The sequence below is a fragment of the Pinus tabuliformis genome, chromosome 4_1 (assembly GCF_031772625.1).
Source record: "Pinus tabuliformis cultivar Carrire ecotype Pingquan chromosome 4_1, CPIR1, whole genome shotgun sequence".
Lineage (NCBI taxonomy): Eukaryota > Viridiplantae > Streptophyta > Pinopsida > Pinales > Pinaceae > Pinus > Pinus tabuliformis.
This window is the reverse complement of record NC_142303.1, coordinates 973184567-973209829: the sequence shown is the minus strand read 5'-3', so window position 1 is coordinate 973209829 and position 25263 is coordinate 973184567. Positions and strand designations below refer to the sequence as shown.

Genomic DNA, 25263 nt, shown 5'->3' with positions numbered 1-25263 from the left:
ACCTCAAACTCTAACTACATAAAAGAGTTTCGTTGAAAATTAAGTGATTTTATTTCAAACCTTGGCTTTCATTGCAAGCAAGGGATATATTACAGCAGAAGTTAATGGTCAATGTATTGTGTTAAATTATTTTATACTAGATTTGATTTACTTTGCTTCAACACTATATTAAAAACCTAGAAAATATTTATCTCAAATATTTCTGAAATTGTTGATAAAATAAACACATTGGTATTAACTCAGAAAATAAAATGCAATGGAAATAAAATGGAGAGACCAATCATGCTACAACAACAAATTTGCACCCAACACAATCTTCCTCCATATTATTTAACTCTGGAAAATTCTGGGTTAGACCTGTTAGCCCCCAAAATGGGTAACCCTATAGAAGAAATTTTTTTTCCTACATTGGACAGCGAGCCAACCAACAAGCCTGGATATTCACTTATTGATGATGATATGCCATATGCCTCCCACCATCTACATCAACCATGTAGCACACCATTCAACATTATCTCCTGGATGAAGGTGGTCTTCTGTTGAAAAGATACTTTGATCATTTTGCAATTGGGTGCTTATACTTGTTTGTTTTGGGCATTTAGTATCGATAAATAGGCGATCTAGAAGATTGATCAATCTTGAATGTAAGTTTGTTCCCTCACCTTACTAGGGGGTTAATGTTTAGCCCTAGTCTAGTGGGACCTCCCTTGAGGGCTTAAGGTTATAGGAGGGGCACTACTTGGAAATTTTGGATTGAAATACCATGTTTATTTTCTCTTGCATCATACTTGACACTTTCCATTACCACATTACGAGTCCCTTATATCACTTCCATTATTCAGGTCTAACTTGTCATTGGTTCATTGGGATGTGGCACCTACTTATCCACATCCTTGAGAAGGCCCAGGAAACTTTGCCCTGGAGGTTGATGCAACTAAAAGAATGAAAAGCATATTATGGCCACAATGAAAGAAAAGGAAGGAAATCGAAATGCAAAAGATGTCTGGAACATAAATTTGTGCGTAGGAAAAAGTCAAGCTTGAGCTCTACCCTCCTTATTAGCCATCACCCTATTTTTGAGCACTTGATGCTCCATTACATCAAAGGAACTCTTGCATGTCCCAACCTTGACGAGCGATAAATTGCCTCATCTTAAGGGGTAAAATTATATGCTACATCACAGAGAGAAAGCTCTAACCCTTGAGCTATGCACGGTAATACAAAGCATTATCAGGAAGAAGTAAAAGGTGTACTAGAGGGGTGGAAAAAATAGGCCAAGTAGGGTAACTCATGCCTTCATGATTGCTCTCTCCATTTTCATCTATACACTCAGGATGTCGACTCCCCATTAGCTGATCCGCTTGACCATAGCACTTGGCCATGAAGCCTTTTCCTCCTTTATTGCCACTCACTTACTCTAATACCTAATGATTAAGGGGTCAACTTTGGAAATGTCGCTTCTGCTTAGGGGTTGGAAACACCTAATAGGGATGACCATTAACCACATTTATCAAGGTAGGGAACACTTTTATGGGACTTGGTCTAGTTAGATATCAAAAGGTGATCCGAGTTTGGAATATTAATTGTAGAAACTTTGTGTAGACCCTCCTTGGTTCCAAGTTTAGTGATTCCTCGTCAAGTTTAATCCTCAACACACATTTATTATGCTGTTGTCATAAACATGAACAATTTAAAAAATTGAAACATATAGAATCTACTTCTCCTTTTCATTTTGCTGAGATGAAATACAATCATTCAGACAAAAAATTGACACAATTGTTTTTGGTCAAATGAACTTGGAAAAAATCCTACGGGAAGTCTGTGTCTCTGTTGCCTTGAAAATCGTGCCTTACTTGCCTCGATTTTTGTATAGTCCTTTGCTTAGAACAATGTGCAATCTGTTATACCAATCGATTGTGAAAATTCCTAAACCAAAATGGCAAAATCCCTACTGCAGCAACTGATGATATTTCTCCTACTTGTTAGATGAACAAGTTATTTGCAGTTTCCTACGACAAATATTGAAATACATACACTGCAACCTTCACTTAATTAATTTATATGCTGAAACAAGAGATGAGCAAGAAAGAAAATAGAACACAATAACACCATTATTTTTGGACAAATGTCCCCAGAAAAACCCAATGCGGGAAAACTGGTTCAACAGTTCTGAGGGCTTATTATTATTAAGTAGTAGCAAATTCTGAATACATCTCTGAATACCTCAAGGGTTATTTAGTTATAGAAGAGAAATACTGGCAAAAATATTTGTGAGATTACCTCACACAATCATTGAGAAAAATCATGGCTGATCCGGACACTGGATGAGGTGCCTTTGACAGGCCCTGCGCTGGCCTCAAGCAGCCCCTGTGTCAACCCCTCTAGGGACTGCATCAACGAGCCAACTGATCGACTTGCTGCCTGGAGTCACTGCTCTTAGCTTCTCTGTCTCACACCACGGCTCCCGGCTTCTGAAATTGACTTTGCTGCAAAATTTCAGACTCTCTCTCACCCTCTGCGTGGCCCTGCGTCAGCCTCTGCGTGAGAGCTGCTGGATCACTCTTTGCCTCTCTCTGCTGATGATTCTCCGGTTGAGAAAATCTCTCTCTTCGGATGATATCCTTGCCTCTCAACTACAAGAAATCTACTCGATCAGAATTTCCTCCTGAGAACTTCTCACTTCAGAAATTCGATCTCTTGATCTCTCGGTGTGTTCTCCAAGTGCCCATCAAGCTTCCTCTTATAATCCTCTCGTTGATCAATCAACGACCCAGATTAGATTCTAATCAATGGCTAGGATCATATTGACTTGATCTCCGCCTTCTTCTAGAAGTTTCACCCACAATTTATATTAATACCCTTTAATTATTTTAATTTCTTAAGTTTAGACTTAGGGTCCCATTAAAAATAATTAATTATTTTAATAAAACTGTCTCCCGGTGGAATTTCCCAAAATGATTTCTGGGTATTGGAGAATGCGTGTGTCTAAGCCTCCCTGCAAATTTTGAGGCTTAGAGCACATCCGATGCTACCCCAAATCAACATCAATAACATCTAATGCTGTATGAATCTTCTTGAAAGTTGTGCCCAACTGCAGACTACAATTAATGTAGTAGAAATCCCCTTCAATTTTGTGCTCATCTCCTCGAAGTTTGTGTTGTTCTCTTGCTGTTTGGCCTAAGCATCTAATGCACCACACCCTCCTCAATTTCTATGATGAACTGACTATACAATTGCTAAGTTATGTGCTTCGATTGCCTTGTGGACATAGAATGGACAACTGAAGATGCACACATGGCTCACATCTGGTTTCACTTCTGTAAACATCTCCTTAGGAGTCAGGTCCTGCAATTTCTTGTGAGGACTCCTGTTCTGCACATATACAACTGTATTGCATGCCTCTGCCCACAAAAGCATAGGCAATCCTTGATCATAAATCATTGACCTCTTTGCCTCCATTATGGTCCTGTTTTTCCTCTTAGCAACCCCATTCTGCTGAGGTTGTAAGGTACTATGAGCTCCTCCTTAATCCCTGTTGCCTTGCAAAAATCCTGGAGCTCCTTGGAGGTATACTTGCCCCATTATTTGATCTCGACACCTTAATCTTCTTCCCAGTCTGGTTCTCAGCAAGAGCTTTGAAATCCTCAAACTAATCGAAGACCTCATCCTTGGTCTTCAAGAAGTAGATGCAAATTTTTCTAGAAGAGTCATCTATGAATGTTGTAAAGTACAAAGACGCTTTGATCGATGTCACAGACATAGGACTACAAAATTACAAATGTCAGAGTGCACCAAGTCTAGCACCCCCTTAGCCCTAGTCTCATTGTGATGAGACACAACATTGGCCTTCTTTCCAAGCGCGCGCCCTTTACACACTCCATCCTGCCCCACCTTGATCTCTGGACACCCTGTAACCATTCTTTGCAACATAGGGAGATCTTTGTAGTGTAGGTGTCCTATCCTCCTATGCCATATCTCACTCTAGTTGTCACTCTCATGTATGAGAGCTTCACTGGCTATCTTCTCAATAGATAGAGATCCTTCTCCATTCTCCCAATCACTCGCTTCTTGTTGGGACCATTTCCTTTTAGCCCAACAACCATGTCACCTCCAGTAAAACTGACTTCTAGTCCTCTGTCTTCTATGGCCGAACTAAAAGGAGATTCTTCTCTAGACCTAGTATGTACAATACTCTGTTCACCTCCATGATACCACCTGAGTCCATCTTATACTCAATATTGCTATTGCCTTCTACTGCATACTTGTCCTTATCACCAAGCTCTACATGTGTATCCCTAGGCTCCCCGGTCATATCGGTGAAGTCGTCTCAAGATTTTGTCATGCGACGAAATGCTCCACTATCCACAAGCCAGACACCTCTTGTGATGGTTCCAGAAAGGTATGACACCAAGGCAAAGTTTTTCTTGAACTTTTTAGCGATCTCATCCATCTGTGTAGTGATTGTTGTAGCGGTGTTTCCCTTGCCCTTCTTGTTAGGACACTGACTGGCAAGATGCCTGAGCTTGTGAAATGCAAAGCATTTGAATTTTCTCATGTCCTCCTTTTTATTCTGTGAAGGTCCTCCTCCACTCTAGTTTTGTTTGGCCTTCCCTTTGCCTTTTTTCGCTTGTGTAGCAAGAGCAAGCTCATCTTTCTCTTCAATACCCTTTCACTGCCCTCTAGTCAGTGAGTTATCCCAAATCTCTTTTTGGATGAAGTCATCCCACAACTGGCTCTAATTAGTAAGTTGTTGCCTAACAAGGATCCCATCCACAAAGGTGGTCCAATGCTTAACGCAACCCTTAGGAGCAACTTTCACTAGCTCTGAATCAATCACAACTTCCCCAATAACTGCAAGCTCATCACGGGCCTGTTGGATCCTCGTGAGGTAAGGTGTTATGGTCTCAAATCTATTCATTCTGAGGTTGTTTAATTTCTCCCGTAGCACCATTTTCTTGTTCTCATTTGTGCTCTGATAAAGAACAGTCAGAGCTACCCACGTCGAACGTCCAATATACTTACTTGATATTTGAGGAATCATGTGATCCCTCTCACCATCCAAAATTATACACCTTGATTTCATATCTTTGAGATTATGCCCCATTGCAAGTTTTGGATTTGAAGAAACCTGAATGTCTATGTTCACAAGATCCCACGAACCATTCATATTCAGAATCATGGTAATTTGCTCCTTCCAGGGACTTAAATTAGCAACCCCATCCAACTTGTCTTCATATCGCAAACTACTCAGTGATGACATCTTCACAAATCGACCACTACCACAAAATCCAACTGCAAAATTTTAAAATAATTTTGTTGACATAAAAAAAGAGAAACTCACTACTGCAAACTCTAGTGATTTCAGATCCGTCTCTTAGAGTTATCGAGAAAGCTCTGATATCATGTTAAATCTCCTAATACTAGCCCCTCACAATAATTATTTATTCCCAACAATTTATTTAATCAACAAAATAAATCTTGAATTACTGAAAAATAAAATCACATTTAGAAACATATGCCGCGGAAATACGTCGAAGAGGTCAATCACACATTGCAATAGAAATAATTCACCAGCAACAATTTTTCGTCATTCATTATTCTAGAAAATCAGGGTTTCAAACCACAGAGAATTTACAAAGAAAAAATACAATGATTGGAACCTACAACTCGACCCCACTGGAATAATTTGGCCGAAAGAAAATCGGCCAACTGGAAATCGACCTTTGAAGGAATTCGGTCTGAAGAATATTGGCCCACTTCTCACCAGAACATCAGCCTCTGCACCTAGCTCTCACTTGACCTCTGCGCACTCACCACTTGGCCCTAGCAAATCGACCTCCCCAACAATTGTTCCTCCTTCTCACTTCAACAATTCGGCCTGTCCAATTACTAGCAAAATGGCCTCTTAGAAACACCCTGGACTTATCCCTGTATTCTTCTTCCTTCTCTTTAGTCGAAGTGAGCCTCATGCTCTAGAGAATTTGCTCTCTCCTTCTTGAGAAAATCAATTTCCCAAAAAATGTTTTAACCTCCTCTCTCTCTTGTGTTCTTGTGTCTTTACCTCTTTGCTAGGCTTCTTTTATAATCTTCATTAAGCCGAAATCCCTAACCCTAATCTCCCTTCTAGAAGATCTTGGAGATCAATGGTTGAGATTATTTCTAAGTCACTTAAATAATTAAATTATTTATCCTTAGAAAATGACTTAATAGTCCACAATAATTAATTGACTTTAATTATTGTACTTTTCCTAAGTTAGACTTAGGAAAGAAGACATAAATCACTTACTCCACCAAGCAAGCACCTAAAGAGGCAATAAATCATCTTCCACATGCTAAGACACCAAGCCTATGTAGAAGACCTTCTGAAGCTACCACAAGCTTCAACAATTAATTATGGACTGCCAGGCTACCTTCTAAGCACCATATTACAAGGGACCTTTAGGAAGATAAGATAAGATAATTTTATTAATGATCTTCCACATGCTATGACGCCAAGCCTATGTAGAAGACCTTCTGAAGCTACCACAAGCTTCAACAATTAATTATGGACCGCCAGGCTACCTTCTAAGCACCATATTACAAGGGACCTTTAAGAAGATAAGATAACATAATTTTATTAATGTCTGACAAATGACCACGAAAATATGTCAAGATTCAATGGGAATAAAGGAGAACATTAGTATAGATACAAAAATTGGAGTACAAAACCAATTCCTATGTCAATATTGAAAGCGAAAAGATAAAGAACTAAGTATCTAGCTAAGAAAAGATATAAAGGTGTAAGTAGAAGAAATTATTGGTGCCAAACAGAGGAGAGTATGTCAAGGTTTGCTGGAGCTAGAGCTGGCTGCTTAGGACAAATGAGAGGACTGTGATATAGGCTGCTCATTGGAATCATATATAACTTTGAAGGGGCCCATTCGTTGGCAGAGGATATCTTCTGGAAGTTGCTGGGGCTAAGAGGGGCTGGTTGTATGATCCTGGGTGGAGCATAGGGAACGAGGAAGCCCAGATCTGCTTACACCCAAGTCAACCTTTTAACCACCACATTAATAACAGATCAGCAGGGCCTTCAGATTGTGAGGTCCCCATGATATTCTTGTTGCAGAATAGAAATTATGTTGGAAAAGTTCCCACAGAAACAGAATTATTGTAGGGATTTCACAATTTTGTATTTAATTGGTTTTGAACCAGAATGAGCAAAATTGTAGGGTCAGCAGAATTTCTGCCTGGAATTTTCCAAAAAACATGGAATAGTTCTAGAAATTCTTCTGGTTTGGGAAATCTTACAAATTTAAGGGGGAAGCACATTAGTTACCTGTAAATGTCGGGCTGTTACTCATATAGCAGAAGTTGCTTGAGGTCTTGGTTGTGTTGAGAGTTTAAGGTGGAATTTTGGATGGTAGAAGCTCCAAGAATGACCTGCATTGCAGAGGCCTAACATGGCCTAATCATTAGGATCTAATACCAATTGACATGTGCACAGGTGAACAATAATGAAATGCTCACACATGAAGCAAAGCGCATGAAATAAATTGCCGAACTGTACACCATATATTTCATCAGATATAATAAGAGCACAAAATTTGGTCAGTGGGAGTTAGGGGGAATGGCAAGCAAGAGAGGTGAGATTTACTGTCACAATATTCTCCTATAGTAGGATTTACAAATTCAAATTATGTACCTTTTGACCTAACGAATTCTAATCTAATTAATAATCACTTGTCTGAAGTTCTCCAATTGAGGCTGAACTGTAATTCTTATGTAGGAATTCCTTTTGTGCACAGTGGGATAGGAAACAGCAAGGAAGAGTGAACTAATGAGAGAAGGGCACCTTAGATCCCTAGTATAGCTTTCTAAGCGTAGTCATTCATCTTCTAGCTGATTGTCATATTAGAACTGGAGCTAGGAAGCATGACCTCTGCAGCTCTGCTGCATTTTGAGATCATTTCTTTCATTCTCAGTTCAGAGTGGTCCCAGATGTTGCCAGTAGTGATAATGATGGACTTTTTCTCACTGTTTACTAATTTCGTTGTATTTTTCAATATATCACTTAATTACCTGTCCTGTAACATATTCTATTTACTTCATCTACTATAGGGATTCATGTAGATTTTTAATCAGTGGTTATTGTTCACATCATACCAGAGGAATTACATTCAACTCATATGTCCTCTTTCACTTGAAATTGGATGCAGATTGGAAGGTCTTACGTAGTTTCCAAATTGAAGGACTATCCTCAGTTTCAAGCAGTTGCTATAGCAGTTCAACGATCTGGTTTCAAGGTTCAATCTCTGTGTGTGTATGCACTTTCTATTTATGCATATGCAGGATTGTTAATCTTGCTGATCATTACCTCATAAAAGCATTTTGGTAAAGATTTGATTTTGATTCTAGAACTAGATAAAATTGCCTTTCTATGTTATTTGAGCGATGCAGATAATTCTCTTGAAACTCCATCATAACAATACTATTCTTAGGAACATCAAAGGCTCCATTGGGGTTGAACTTAAATGACAAATTGACCTTTTTGTACAGTTAAGAAAATGACAACTTGTGATGTTTGAGCTTTGAATTCCCTGATAACTCTTCTTTTCATGTAATAATAATGTTTTACTAATTTCGTAAAACAGTCTTTAAAATATTTTTACTGGAAATTGAACAAAAATCACTAAGATACAATAATCATGAAGAAATACTGGCTTCACATTTTAGTATTTTTAGGGCATTTATGTTCCAGCACTGAATTTTCCATGGCCAAACTGTGTTATCAACTTAACAGGAATATGATCTATTAACTATACAACAGATCCAGGCTCCAAACCTCTCGAAAGCAGATTATTATCAGAAGCCTTTCTTGAAAATGTTAGATGCTCAAATATAACAGACTAGCTGAGTGAATATTATTGATGCAAACCTGTATATGAAATGCTTGAACAAACAAGTACAATTCTTCTTCAGGTAATTGTCCCTGCAGATTGCAATTTTAAAAGCATGTATCTTTGTAAGAATTCGAAACTATCATTTGAGATGCTGGACAAACACATAGTGCTCACTGAATGATATTTTATTTTAATTTTTGATGCCCTGCATAATATGCAATGTGGAAATAGAAAAATGTATAGTGTTATGGATTGATCAAGTGCACGGTGTTGAGAAATATATAGAGCAGCAATTAGGGTGATTTCTCTTTACTTGATAATTGCTTGTGAAGATATATTGATTTCTCATTACTTTTATTATGTTCCTTTCATCAAACAATTACCAAAACCATAAACCATGAAGATCACAAAAAGAAAGTGAACACAAGATATAGGCTCCAAGCCAGGGCAAAACCCCACGAGGGGGAAAATTAGTCAAATCTTCTCTTCTTATAGAATCAGATCAAAGTGAGAAATCCAAGACCCAAACACCAAGACCAAGACCTCCCACAAGACCCAAGTCATCCCTCCTTCCAAGCTCTTTCAACAAGTCAAAGTCAACTCAAATCAACAATAGTCAAAGCCTTCCAAACTTGCTCAAACTTCAGATTTTTGGCCCCTGCAATTAGGTCTGCAATTTTCGGCCCCTGCAATTTCTGAAATTCTCGCACGTGTGGCAGATTCTAGGGCAGATTCTTCGCATGTGTGGGAGATTACTTGCTTCTTTGATCTTTGCTCTCTCGGTTGACTTTTTCGCTGGTATTTCTCTCTCTTCTTGGCACAAAAATTGAAAATGCTTGCTTGTCTTTAAATGAGGTCAAATTGTCCTCTATTTATACACATCCAGGAGGTCGAATGGGTCCATTCCAGGGCTGACTTGGTCTTGTGGGGACAAAATATTAGGACTTGACTCTAGTACAATAGTTTGACTTATAACAAATATTCTTTTGACCCAAAGAACCCTAGAAGCATGAAGAACATGCTTTACCTTAATAACAATGCGACTTGAGCATGAAACCCATGTTTGAATGTAATAATTCTTTTTCTTCTTTTGCTTTTTACATGAAATACATAATGATACAAATTATGAAGACCGAAACTAGTTACATTTTCCAATAGAGGGTTGCATCTTGATGTAACTGTTGTAAAAGGGCATAAAACCTTTTAATTTTTCTTTGAAACTAGCACTCAACAATTCATAAACCTAGGAGATTGCAGATCAAGTGATTGAAAGCACAACTAAGTTCTTAACTTAATTAGCAGAAACAAAATTTCACATAACCAATCTCAATCACAATGACCTAGATGGATTCTGCCCAATCAGAGGTTCTTCATTAAAATATGAACTTACTTGGGCTCTTGTCCTGGGATAATTGCCCATATGAGAAAATTACAGATATACAATGCTTTGGATGTGATTCAACAGATCAAGCCCTAGATCGATTCTCGGCTGATTTGGATCTCCAATGGTCCCCTTTTGCACTTGCTTGCACTCGGCACACCAGAATTTAATTCCTTCAACACTCCTTATTGAGATGCCTCTCTCAATGTCTTGTGCTGCTATATGGTGTGTCGTCTCCTCTCCTTAGTCTTGCTTTTATAACTTTACACTGAGCTAAATCCCTAACCCTAATTTCTAAAGTGATTGAGATTAAAACATAATCATTAAAATCTTTTCCTAAGTTTACTTTAGCTCAATTAGCCAACATAATAATTATGTGCTTTTCCTAAGTTAAAAACTTAGTCTAAGTTACATTAGCAACTTGCTCACACTTAAGCAAGTGTGCCTAAGAATATCCGTGGGTGACTTCATGCCTAGACAATAAGGCTTGTGCAAAAGTACCTACCCGAGCTACAAACATCAACAAAACTACTACCAAAAAGCCCATTAAGGATTATCCATGGCTCATTACATCAAGTGGCAAGCCTATATGAGCTTTTGTTAGAGTGCTGGTCATGCAAAATAAGGACGGAGAAGACAAATAAAGAGAAAGAATATCATATTTGGTCCTATAGGATCAAAAAGAACTAAACTTTTTTATTTCCACATTGTCAAAGAAAACTATAAATAATAAATGCAAGAGTTCCTTAGTGGCTTTAAAGAACAAAGAATCATCAAGTATTTGGACTACATCTGCTAGAGATGGGCTATTGTCCTTTTCAAATGTATACTCACCATTCACATTATGTAAAATGCATCACTCGAATGAGTCATGTGACCTTCCAAACTAGTGGTTTTGTTAAGGTCCTCACAAGGTACTAAGGTGGTACCGGACAAGACTGTGCCCACTGTTACCTCGCCAAAAGTTCCTATTCATTTGGCCAAATTCTACAAAGCCAAGGGAGGCTTCCCTACACTAAAATATCTTCTACTACATGTTAGTAGACTAGTGCCTTATGGTACCTCTTGGGTGATGGAGTTTAGGAGTTAGTTTGGAACAATGTTGATAACCTTGGCAATTTTTCAGCGATGTCCCAAAAAGTTGTGAGTTTTAAGGGTAGCCAAAAAATCGGCTCGAAAAAATCATGATTTTTTAATACAAAAAGTCACATGGTTTTGGAAAATATCGAAAATTTCTCCCAAAATTTCATGCCATGACCCTAAAAATTGCCAGGTTGGCAGAACTCAGGGGGTTTTAAACTTTTAACTGATTTTGGGTTTTTTCCCTCATTTGTTTTTCTTGGTTGTGGGTTGCATAAATTTGCCATCAGAATCCTCAATCAAACTTGTAGCTTTTGGGATGTGAGTGCAGGAAATGCATTTATTGTAATTTATGACCCTCTAATATATTGTGACCCTCATGACTCGTTAAATTTTTTATGATCCTCCTACAAATTGGAGTTCTAATGTCTCAATGACATGGTGTATGTCCATTACAATCTTCGACTATGGATGAGGCAAATGGAGAGGACACTGAATGTGGATACCATTTCCTTAGACAATATTGTTGTATTGTCTAAGTGGAGGGTGAAGCTTGAGGTGCCTGTTACTAGTTTGATTAATAGGGTTGTCAAGATCTTGTGGCAATTTGCTACACTGACACCCATAAGACAGAGACCCATTATCACCTCGGCTTAAATCCCCACTCTATAAATTCAATTCCTACGAAAAAGGGCTATTGGAGGCTTACCATGAATGACTTCAGCCAACCACTACAATACCAATGATTTACAATGGGGCCAAATGGATGAAGTGGAAGAGATTTTACTACCATTCTATTATAAAAATCAGTGTGAAGGAAACTAAAATAGCAAGAAGTACACCAAGTAATAACATAATATAGAAAGTAAAAAATCAAATTTGATGTATAGAAAATATTCTAACCAAATATGTAATTATATCTAACAAGTGCTCTGTTAGGCAGGTTGCTATGTAAAATAACTTGTCCTATTTTTATAGGATGGTACTTTTTTTGTAGAAAATGTAAAAATCAACAACTCAACCCCTTGCAAACTCACCCAAAAGTGCCTAAACAGTCCTAGATCTTGGATCTAGGGGTGGGGAGGTTAGAAGGTAGAAGTGTGTGTTGATATGTGGTTGCCATTGATGTCAACCCAAGCAGCACCAGGAGATGCCCTGCCTTTTGTCGACTAATGTGACATGGCAATTCATGGCTTTTTGTGTCAAGATAATTCTTGATGGATTCCCCTCGTCGAGCCGTTTCCGGTGGTATGTGGCATGTCGAGAGCCTTCACGGTTTGCAAGTTATGCTTGATTGAAGTTGTAGGACCAATTTGTGGGTAAAAACCCCAAAAGGATAATGATGTGGCAACCCTCCTTGTTCAAGTCAAATGGTCAAATTGTCTTGCCCTTCTTCAATCATTAAGATGATGGCAAAAGATTATTTGTGAATATTTTTTTAAAAATTGAAGGGCATGTGAGGGTTTATATGATGACAACTACATCCATGTAGACTTCTACTTCAACTATTCTTTCAAGCTTCTCTAATGATGTCATGAGCTCTTGCTTCAACGATATGCTTCTAGTATGATGCCATCTTTTCAACTTGATGCATTATGTCATAATTACAATGCTTGACTGTAATCTTTTAACCATAGTAGAGGTCTTTTCACCTTCTATTTCTCCTTGCTATGTATCAGGCATCCACAGTTCCATAGCTATATCATGAACCTATCATAGTGACTAAGGGTCCAAGGTTTCGTATAGTTCCCTCCTTCTATCATGCTTCTCAAAACGGAGGATCAACCCATCCATCTTCCTTTGCTTCCTATACCTACAATATTCACTGACAATTATCCCCAAGCAAAGTATATAATAACGAGAGCATGATATCTATTTGACAATCTACGATTACCATGAGACTTTAAAGGTTGTACTTCTAGTGTCTTAGGTGCTAACCCTAGACGAAGGGTTCCAACTTTATCCATGCTCATGAGTACTAGATTGCTTATAAACCCTAAAAGACCTAGGGCTCGATTTACCATGAGGGAACATGATTAGAGTTTTTGTATGACAAGGGTTTCACAAATCCTATCCAATCAATCAACCCTATTGTATGTTGAACTCTTAACAAAATTATACATACCCCTTGGTTATATACCTGTAGTGACCTGTAATTACTAATTATCAATGCCATGGTTTCTTAAAGGTGTATATTGTTGAGAAATCAATGCGAGTAGTAATTAGGGTTTGATTCCTCTTCTTTGATAATTACTTGTGAATTATGTTGGATTCTTGTACTTCTTTATTATATTATGCTTTATCAAGCAATTACCAATATATGGGTATACGAAGATCAAAAGAACAAGAGACACAAGATGTAAGCGAACAACTAGGGCAAAACCCCTATAAGGGGAAAACCTAGTAAGAACTTTTCCTTAAGTAGTTTCAAAGACAAGATGCGATAGTCCAAGACTCTTTTGACCTAGACACAAACTTCCCCCAATCACCAAGTCAGCGTTTCCTTCTTGTTCAAGTGATGTTACCCTAGTAGCAACTTTGACCTAGAACTCCAACCTATAGAAGAATTCAAAATTTCGACCCTAGCAATAACCCAGTGACTTTGCACCTGTGGGAGAAAGATGGCTCAAAACTTCGACTTTGTCTTCTCCTTCATTCTTTTTCCTTTTCTTAGAATTTCACTCCTTTTTCTGCCTCTCTTTCTTGTGCATCGAACTTGTTTAGTAAGTGAGCAAATGGATCAAACAGGCTGTCTATATATAGACTCTTTTGGGGTTCGAATTGCCCTAATGTGGGCTGACTTCATCATCATAGGGCCGACTTGGTGTGGAGGAGTCAAATGACATATTTGACTAAAAAATAATTCTTTTTACATGATAGAAAAGCCCATGAAGGTATTAGAATATTTCTATTTAGTATTTAATGCTCATTCTTTTAGCTGTTGCTATTTTTATTCTTTTAGCAGTTTCTTAAGATGAAACTGATTGTTCCCATATTCTACATAGAAACCTGATGTTTCTATTATTGTAAATATCTCTGTATTATCATTGAGCTGTTTGCTCATTCCTAATCAATTCATTCGATATTCTTTCACATGCGTGTTTCGCACTGTTTTATGGTATCAAAGCACAGGTTTTTTTCGAAATAATTTTTCACTGTTTGAAAAATTTTGTTTCATTTCGAAATTGCTCTTTAGGGGTCTGAATTTTTGTTATCGTGGCCACATTAGAAATTTTTTTTCTCTCCAAGGGTTAGCGTCTCCATTTACAAAGAACGCTTGTTCATGGTCTGATTGGTCTGAGATCTGAAAGCTATTTTTTTTTTCTCTCTGTCCGGTTACGGGTTCGAATCTCTAAGTGGATGCTGTCGACTGAATGAGATAGTTCAAACGCTACAGGTTCTGACGTGACTGCAATGGTGCGGTGAGCGTGGGGTGAGAGAGGCTCAGACGTCGAGAGAAAATTTAAAGGCCCGCCCGCGGCCGATTTTCTTAGCAATTTCTGTGCAGAACCTTTGTGGCACCCTTCTGCATAAAATCGTGGCCAATTTTCTTAGCAAATCCTCAGACCCTCTGCCGCCACGCTCCATATCCACAACATTGTGCCATCTCTGAACATTTTTGTTGTGGCCAACTCTTCCCGTGCGTCATCCTTCTCGGCTAGGTACCGCAGTCTTCACACAAGCTACCAGGCCGATGTATGGCATAGTTACTCAGTAAATTTTGATAACATCCGTTGGGTCACTCTACGGGCATATCTCGACGATTTTTCAGGTGTGTCGTATAAGAACCGTCGAGCAGTCGACTGTTATCTCCAGGCCGACAGAGGTCCGTCTTATTCTGATGCTTCCTCGCGCTGTCAATCAATGCGGTTAGTGTTACTGGTGGGTATAAGCACCAGAGTCTCCACAGTCTTCACCACACGGGAATCGCACGCCAAGTTACAGTAATCGGAAGCGGTAGCGGAAACCGAAAATTGAAGTGTTTGCGTCACGTATTTTTGGCTCGTGTATTCCACAGATCGAGATCTGCCAGTGATTTAAGCCCCGCTTGTATCACGCGACGGGATTTTCCAGATTATAGTGACGGCATTGAAAATATTTGGCATTTTCACGTAAAGGTATTTTCCAGATTCATGTGTTTGCTTAGCAATTGGATTAAAGTTTATTGTGATTTTATTTGAAGCGGTGGGACCAGAATAGCATCACAGTTATTTTTTGAAGTGGGATCAAAACAACATCACAGTTATCATCTGGTTTTGATCTGGTGTTTTGATCAAAACAGCGTCACAATTATTCTTAAAGTGGCGTGATCAGATCTGAGTTATTTTTTTTGGTCTAGTGTTTTTTTTTTTTTTTTTTTTTTTTTTGATCTGGTGCACTAATACAGATCTGAGTAATTTTCTGTGTGCAAGCCTCTTTCTTTCACAACAGAATTTGTTAAGGTTTGGTACAGTCATCTTGAAAGAAGTTTTTTAAGCAGGCAGCACTGTCGACTTACTATCAGTGGCTTTTCTAAGAACTGATATTTGATTTCGAAATAATTTTTCATAGTTTGAAAAATTCAGTAGTTCATTTCGAAACTGCGCTCAGGGAGATTTCTTGATCAGCTAGCTTCTTCGCATCCTAATCTCTTGAGTTCTTTCATTCCTTTCTAAGGTCGAGCCCTCTGTAAGCCAGGTAGCCTTCACTGAGTCTTAGCCCCGGCTTTGCTCACTGTGATAAAAGCTTACAGTCGTCTATCTCGATACAGAAATGGATTCTTCTCTGTCTTGTGAGATCTCCACAATTTGTTGATTCTTTCTATCTAGTGTTTGTTTAAAGAAAATTTGTGCTTCTTACAGTAAATCAGTTTTCTTTGGGAATCATTTCATATTTATATCAGCATCTGTCAATTTCTGTCTGGATCAGCCAGCATCCTCGTTGAAATCCGTGCAGGATTTTTTGTATTTTTCCATATCTTGGGAAACGTGCAGATGGCTTCGCTAACCAATCTCATGTTGGAAGGCAGTCAGGAATATTCCGAGCGGACAGAATCTGCCTTTTACTCCTTTATGGCTAAAAGGTCGTCAGATCATGTACCGTCTTCTGCTTGGTACATTGACTCTGGTGCATCACGCCATTTCTCTCACAGGCGTGACTGGTTTATTGACTTCTCACCTTTCAGTGATTCCGTGGTATTTGGTGGAGGTGAAAAATACACAGTGGTTGGCAGAGGTACTGTTCAGATCCAGTCTGGTGGGCGCACACTCATCTTCTTGAATGTATACTATGTTCCTGGTATGGAAATTAATCTACTGTCTGTCAGCCAGATTATGAGGAATTCCCCTCAGCTTGATGTAGTGTTCAGTGCACACAAGTGCTCCATTATTGACAGAGAGACTAGTCTAACAATTGCTGTTGGCTTAGAGGACCATGGTCTATATAGGCTACTTGACACCGGTGACTCTCCAGAAGTGGCTCTAGCAGCACGTGTCTCTCCCATCAGTACTCTATGGCATCAGCGATATGGGCATCTAAATATGCAGTATCTCTCTCAGCTCTCTCGGGAGGGACTTGTGTCAGGATTACCTGATATTCAGACTCAGCGATTGGGGGTATGCGGCGCCTATCAAGCGGGAAAGCAACATCGGTCTCCATTCAAGGATGGAGAATCTTGGCGAGCATCTAAGGTACTTCAGTTACTTCATGCTGATATTTGTGGTCCTATGAATACAGCCTCTATCATTGCTTGCAAATATTTTTTACTCATTGTAGATGATTTCAGTAGAAAGATGTGGGTGTATTTTCTAAAAAATAAATCTGATGCACTTAGTACCTTTCAGAAGTTTAAAACTTTAGTTGAAAAAGAGTCGGGCTGTAACATCATGACTCTTAGGACCGACAATGGGGGGGAATTTTGTTCTTCAGCGTTTGCCAACTTCTGTGATATTCATGGCATCAAACGTCAGTTAACCACACCCTACACTCCTCAGCAGAACAGTGTTGTCGAGCGTCGCAATCGCACGGTTGTTGAAATGGCTCGTTCCATGTTACAACACAGGAGTGTTCCAAATAGATTCTGGGCTGAAGCAGTATTTACTGCTGTTTACCTGCTTAACCGATCGCCCACTCAGGCTGTTACAGGGAAGACTCCTGAAGAGGTTTGGTCTGGCCGTAAACCTAAGATCAGTCATCTCAAAGTATTTGGCTCAGTTGCATATGTTTGGATTCCAGCTGCTAAGCGCTCTAAGTTGGATTCCAAAAGCCAGAAACTCATGATGACAGGGTACAATGATCATCACAAGGCCTATAGGCTGATAGATATAGCCACTGGTTGTCTTAGTTTCAGTCGGGATGTAGTATTTGATGAAGACAGAGGATTCTTTCAGTCTTCTTCTGAGCAGTGTTCTGAGGATCAGCCTCACAGTGTTCTTCTTCCGGTCGGTCCACCTGATGGGAGGGATGATGTAGCATCAGTATTTGATAATACTCTATCTGAGCTTCCTCCAGAAAATAACCCTCCTCTTGCGGTCCCTATTGCTCTTGAGTCTTCTCCACCTCTTCCTGATATTGGTTCCTCTACTCCTGATATTGGTTCTTCTACTCTTCGGCCTAAATGGTGGGCTAAAACCATTGGTGATCTCCGGGATGATGAGCTCCTTGAAGGTAGAACTTCTAGACATAAGAACAGACAACAGTCTACAGTCAATTTTGCTCTTATGGCTAACCTACACAGTATTTTTGAGCCTGAAACCTATTCAGAGGCTAAGGGTACATCTGAGTGGGAACAGGCTATGGAAGCCGAATTCCAGAGTCTTCAGAAGAATCACACATGGACACTTTCTGATCTTCCTGCAGGGAAAAAGCCCATAGGCTGCAAATGGGTGTATAAAGTGAAATACAAAGCTGATGGAACCATAGACAAGTATAAAGCTCGGCTTGTGGCTCGAGGGTTCTCACAGAAGGAAGGCATAGACTATGAGGAGACTTTTGCTCCTACAGCCAAGATGAGTACCATAAGGCTTGTCCTTGCCCTAGCAGCTCAGTTCAATTGGAAAGTTCATCAGATGGATGTAAAAAGTGCTTTCCTAAATGGTGATCTCCAAGAAGAAGTCTACATGACGCAGCCTCCAGGATTCAAGGTTGCTGGTCAAGAACAGAAAGTGTGTCGGTTAGCTAAAGCAATCTATGGATTGAGACAAGCTCCTCGGGCTTGGTACATGAAAATTGATCAGTACCTGACAGATCAGGGTTTTCAGCGGAGCCCTTCTGATGCAAACCTGTACATCAAGCATACTTGGTGATGATATCTTGTTTGTGGTTGTCTATGTGGATGATCTTATCATTACTGGCAGCTCTCCACATTTGATCCATGGGATCAAACAAGATTTATGCAGAACTTTTGAGATGACAGACTTGGGACTTCTTCATTACTGTCTGGGGGTTGAAGTTTGGCAGACTGAAAATCAGATCTTTCTCTCTCAGTCCAAGTATGCCAAAAATCTTGTGGACAGGTTCAGAATGCAGGATTGCAAACCGGCCACGACTGCTATGGAACCAGGGCTCAAAGTTTCAGCTCAGTCATCATCTCCTCTTGTGGATGAAACTTTATTCAGGCAATTAGTGGGCAGTCTCATCTATCTTACTGCTACCAGACCTGACATCAGTTTTGCAGTAAGCTACATTTCCCGCTTCATGTCAGCTCCTAAAGCTGATCATTGGAACGCAGCAAAGCGTGTGCTATGATATGTGCGTGGCACTTCTGATTATGGCCTCCTATACACTCGAAGTTCCAATCCTATACTCAGTGGTTACACTGATTCTGACTGGGCTGGTTCGGTTGATGACCGTAAATCTACAGCTGGGTATGTGTTTAATCTAGGATCCGGTGCCGTTACTTGGACTAGTAAGAAGCAACAGGCAGTGGCTCTCTCCTCAACAGAAGCAGAATATCGGGGAGCAGTTAAGGCATCATGTGAGGCAGTTTGGCTTCGTCGTATGCTGGCAGATATGCATGTTTCTCAGACCGGGCCTACTTCTTTGTTTTGTGATAATCAGGGAGTGCTCAAACTTGCCAAGAATCCAGTGTTTCATGAACGAACAAAGCATGTGGAAACTCATTGCCACTACATTCGCCAGCTTGTTGAAGACGGCTCAGTTCAGTTGAAATATGTTCCCACAACAGAGCAGCCCGCCGACATTTTCACCAAGCCTCTTGGTCCTGATAAATTTGTAAAATTCCGAGGGTCTATTGGTGTTGTAAATAGATTGAGCATTAAGGGAGGGTATTAGAATATTTCTATTTCGTATTTAATGCTCATTCTTTTAGCTGTTGCTATTTTTATTCTTTTAGCAGTTTCTTAAGATGAAACTGATTGTTCCCATATTCTACATAGAAACCTGATGTTTCTATTATTGTAAATATCTCTGTATTATCATTGAGCTGTTTGCTCATTCCTAATCAATTCATTCGATATTCTTTCACATGCGTGTTTCGCACTGTTTTAGAAGGGTCCAATAAAATTTACAATGACTCTATTGACTCAATATAAAACCTAGAAGCCTACAATGGAGACTTTGACCTATAAACATGATGATCCAAGCATGAAACCCATGTTTTAATAAGTCATTATAAAATCTCTTTTGACAAATAAATTACATTATACAAACGTGAAGACGGAACCTAGTTACATTCTTCAACACTCTCTCTTAACTAGGGAGGTATTCATATATGTTGATTTCTGGTAGCACTGGATGTGCTCTTAGCCTCAAAATTTGCAAGGAGGCTTGGACACATGTATTCCACTATACCCAGAAATTGTTTTGGGAAATTCCACCTGGAGACAATTTTATTAAAATAATTAATTATTTTTAATGGGTGCCTAAGTCTAAATTAGGAAATTAAAATAATTAAAGGGTATTAATCAAACAATGGGTGAAACTTCTAGAAGAAGAAGAGAGTCAAGCCAATATAATCTGAGCCATTTATTAGAATCTAATCTGGGCCGTTGGTTCTCAACTAAAGGATTATAAGAGGAGGCTTGATGGGCATTTGGAAAACACATCGAGTGAGAGATCAGAGATCAAATTTTTGAAGTGAGCAGCGCAGTAGTTGCCAAAGAGATTCAAAGTGATATCTTGCAGAGAGGAGCAGGGATAGTTCTTCGGGAGGAAGTTTTCTTGATCCAGAGAGTGCAAGGCAGAGAGGTGTAATATTCCTAACCCGGAATATTCCTCAAACCCCAGCAAAAATCCCAACCAAATATGTGCAAATGATATAATAACCCAGAAGTGATAAAATAATAGTGGAACAACATATAATAATATAAACCAGAAATATAAGCAGATACACAAGAAATGCAGCAAGAAAATGCTAAGCCATTTTATTATACTGAGCAATAAACTGAGTACAACAGGTGAACAGACAAATGGCATCTCAACTTGCACAAGGCAAGTGAAGAAATACTCTTAGAATGACAAGAATGGCCTCTTTGCATGGATGCTGCTGCTGTGCTGCTAGGAAACAAGTGATGATTTGGGGCTACTCCCCTCCTCGGAAAAAGCTGAAACTCTAGATTCGGGCTCTACTCAAGAAACCCAGAAAAACCCAGAAAGCTTTCCTGGAATGGCCGACCCTCGAAAAACACCCCCTTGGGGTTCTGCGCAGTTCGTCAATGCCCTGCGCTGCCACTGAAGAAAACACCTCTAAACTCTGCCTGAAACACTGCCTGAAACCCTGCCAAAATCCTCCAATGAGACAAGAGCTGGACCCCTGCTCAATCTCCCAGTAAAAATCCACCTGTAAGACCCCAATCCAGCACAACAACCAAACAGAACTGCGTCCCTCTCCCAGTGCTGTGCAGTCCTCCAAAACGCTACTAAAACTGCTGCTGGAATGCTGATGAAACTATTGTTGAAACACCAAAGGAAATACCTTGCCCGAGCAGGCACTCGAAGTCCCCCAGGGCTAAGGGTGAGATCTCCGAACGGAGACACTCAATGCACTAAACAGTACCGCAGACTAGCTAAACAACCAACGTGCTCAGAAGTCGAAACGACTAGCTCAAAATGCACATAACTGAATGATCCAAATGAGGGGGCTCCTCTCTATTTTATAGCCTTTGCCTCTCACAATCCCTAGGCTCACCTCCTCCTGCGTGCTTCTCCTCTTGCCACGTGTTCTTCCCTCCTGCGCAGTCTCTCCATGTGTCTGTGTGGAGTCCCTTTTTGCGTCCCCCTTTGGACCCCTTGGCTCCCCTTTAAGTCACAACGTTGTGCTACCTAAGAAGTGACTTTTTATTCTTAAGTGAGTTATGTCCCCCTTCCTCACTTTTATTTACAAATAACTATAGAAGGCAAAAATTGAACAAAATCGAATATTCCAATTAGCCATGGATAATTAGGATATTACAGTCTCCCCTGGAAAATTGTTGCTTGTCCTCAAGCAACTGAAGTGATGGATGCTGCAAAATCTTCTCACTCTCCCAAGTGGCATCCTCATTCGACAAATTCTTCCACCTCACCAAGAATTCCCAGACCGTCCTGCTCCGCAGTTGCCTCTCCCTGGTATCAATGATGGCCTCCGGCTGCAATACCAAATGCCCCTCGTCATCCATGGGTGGTAGCTCACCAATCACTGTCACCTGCTGCCCCAATGCCTTTTTCAGGCATGATACATGGAAAACGTTATGAATCTTGCTGCCTTGGGCAACTCCAACTCATATGCAACCTGTCCAACCCTGCGTATCACCCTGTACGGCCCATAAAAGCGGGGCTTAAGCTTCTCAACCCCCTTCTGTTTTAGTGACGACTGTCAGTATGGTTGTAACCGAAGGTAGACCATGTCCCCTACCTCGAACTGTCTCTCCATCCGACCCCTGTCGGCATACAGCTTCTGCTGGTTCTGTGCTGTAGCCATGTTATCCTTGAGAACTCAGATAATATCCTGACTCTCTTGTATCCATATCTTGGCTCTGGGAGCCTTGCTATCACCAAACATCACGTCAGCAAAAGATAAAGGATGATACCCATATAAAGCGTTGAATGGTGACATACCAATGGACATGTGATGTGAAGTATTGTAACAGTACTCCCCTAGATGTAGCCACCTCAACCGTGCGCGCTGCTGCCCACTGACATAGTTACACAAGTAGCCCTCCAGCCACTTGTTAATTATCTCTGTCTGCCCATCCGTCTGTGGGTGATAACTGGTACTCGGTGTCAACTCTGGCCCCACCAACCAAAAAAGCTCCTGCCATAACCCGCCCATGAAACGGCTGTTCCTATCACTGACGATGGTCTTAGGAAGACCATGTAGTCTGAAGATCTCTCTAAAGAATAGCTCGGCCACTTGTGCTGCTGTATAATGTGCGGATATAGCAAAGAAATGTGCGTACTTCGTCAGCCGATCAATGACGACAAAGATACAATCCTTGCCCTGCACCATGGGCAACCCTGTGATGAAGTCCATCGAAATACTCTCCCATTTCCCCTCCGGAATGGGAAGAGGGTACAATAGTCCCGCGGGATGGCTTATCTCCCCCTTGTTCCTCTGGCAAACATCGCACTTCCTGACATGTTGGAGTACGTCCTCCTTGAGGCCCTTCCATGAGAACCTCTTTCTGATGGCCCTGTAGGTTTTAGTAAACCTCTGATGGCCTGCCAATGGTGAGTCATGTGATGCTTGGAGTATCTTCTTTTTGAGCTGAGACCCCTCAGTCAAGAAGATCTGATCCCTGTAATAGATGATCTCATCGATCACCCTGTACCTGTCATCTGCCACCTGTCCGTCCAGAATCTCACATGCAAACCTGTCCTTGGAGTACTCTACTAAGAGTCGAGCCCTCCAGTCTGTATCCAAGCTCATAAGAGATGACGTGGCTGGTCTACGTGAAAGGGCATCTGCTACCACGTTGTTATTACCCTTGACATACTCAATGTCAAAGTCATATGCTTGGATCTTGTTGATCCACTTCTGCTGCCTCTCCTATAGCTGCTTCTGCTCCAAAAAGAACTTGAGGATGTTGTGATCAGTCCTCACCCTGAACCTGTTACCCACCAGATACTGCCGGTACTTAGCCAATGCATGCATGATGGCCAGCATCTCCTTGTCGTATATAGAATACAACCTCTCGTGCGGAAGGAGTTTCTGGCTCTCGAAGGCTATAGGGTGACCTCCCTGCATCAATACTGCGCCGATCCCCTCTCTCGACTCATCACACTCCAAAACAAATGGCTGTGTAAAATCTGGCAATGCAAGCACTGGGCAGCTGCTCATAACCTCCTTGAGCCTGTCAAAGGCTCGTTGCGCTGTATCTGACCAACTGAATGCCCCCTTCCTTGTCAAGTCTGTCAGGGATGCAGCAAGCTGTGAGAAACCTTTGACGAACTTCCAGTAGTACGTACAAATACCAATGAATCCCCGAAGTTCCGTCACGTTTCTCGGCTTCGGCCATTCTCTGATGACCCCGATCTTCTCCTCGTGGACTCTCACTTCGTCCACCCCTATGATGTGACCCAGATATAACATCTCCGTCAACCCAAACTCACACTTGGAGAGTTTGGCATAGAACAACTACTCCTGTAAGATATGCAATACTGTCTCAATGCGCTGAATATCATCGAAGAATACCAACACAAACTTCCTCAAGTGACTACGGAAGATGTGATTCATGCAGGACTGAAATGTAGCTGGGGCGTTGGTTAGCCCAAAAGGCATAACCAAGAACTCAAAGTGCCCATAGTGACACCTGAAGGCGGTCGTGGGAATGTCCTTCTCCCTCATGCGAATCTGATGATACCCCGATCTCAAATCAATCTTTGAGAAGAAGCGTGCCCCTCTCAACTCGTCCATCAACTCATCGATACTGGGTATGGGGTACCTGTTCTTCAGGGTTTTCTTGTTCAAGGCCCGGTAGTCAATACACATCCTCAGCGTACCGTCCTTCTTCTTCACCCACACCACAGAATAAGCAAAAGGACTCGTGCTCGGTCGAATGTCCCCAAGAGCCAACAACTCCTGGATAGCCCTCTCAATCTCATCCCGATAGGCCTTGGGGTGCCTATAAGGGGTGGTGATCATTGCCTGGATCCCCTGCTCAAGCTCAATAGTGTGCTCAAAGCCCCGATCCGGTGGCTATCCTTGTGGAATCTCTCTAAACACTATGGCATACCGATCAAGGATGGACTGGATCTCTGTATGTACTGTCTGCCCTGTAGTCCCTGCCTCTGATGCATGCACTCCACTGCCCACTCTATGTCTCCCTTCCGGAAGACTGCCTCCATCCGATGAGCCGACACAGTCTGAGGCGGATATGTGTGCTGTCCCCATATCTTCTCATGCCTCCCTGTCTTCTCATCATCCCACTCCATCTCTAGGGTCTTCCAATTCGTCGTGACCGTCCCTAGAGTAATAAGCCACTGAACACCGAGTATCATGTTGGTGTCCGGAATATCAACCACGAAAAAGTGGTCAGTCAATGTGTAGGTGCCCATCGTCACTGAAAGCTCTGGGACATAACGAGCACACGTCATGGTCTGATCCCCTGGGACCAACACTGGAAACCCATCGAAGCTCTCTATCTGTATACTTCTCCGCTCAACCATCTGTGCATCTATGAAGTTGTGGGTTGCCCCATTGTCAACCAGAACTGATACTCGCTGGCCACGTACTGTCCCTCGTACGCGTAGCGTCAGATACTTGGGAACTCCTTGCAATGCTACAAGGGCCCCTCTGTTGGGTGCAAAAGATGCATCACTTGATGCTGTGGGTGGAGGTGGCAAAGGTCCCTATATGGCGTGGCTATCTCCTGCCTCCACATCCTCCTCGTCATCCTGTTCTCCACTGCTCTTGGAGAAGACCTCAATAAAATGTGCTTTGCCAACAGCACATCTATGTGCTGGTGCCCATGGCTCCTGACATGTGAAGCACAACCGCTTCTT

The 25263-nt window shown here is 41.0% G+C and overlaps 1 protein-coding gene across 3 annotated transcripts in view; it reads left to right on the top strand.

Moving 5' to 3' along the window:
- LOC149179381 (uncharacterized) overlaps window positions 1-25263 on the top strand; it is a 316696-nt gene that overhangs the window by 170051 nt on the left and 121382 nt on the right. For all 3 annotated transcript variants that reach the window (XM_089420631.1, XM_089420632.1, XM_089420630.1), the window contains exon 5: window positions 8199-8285. In XM_089420631.1, the coding sequence (XP_089276757.1) occupies window positions 8199-8285 (87 nt within the window). The remainder of the gene's footprint in view (window positions 1-8198; window positions 8286-25263) is intronic.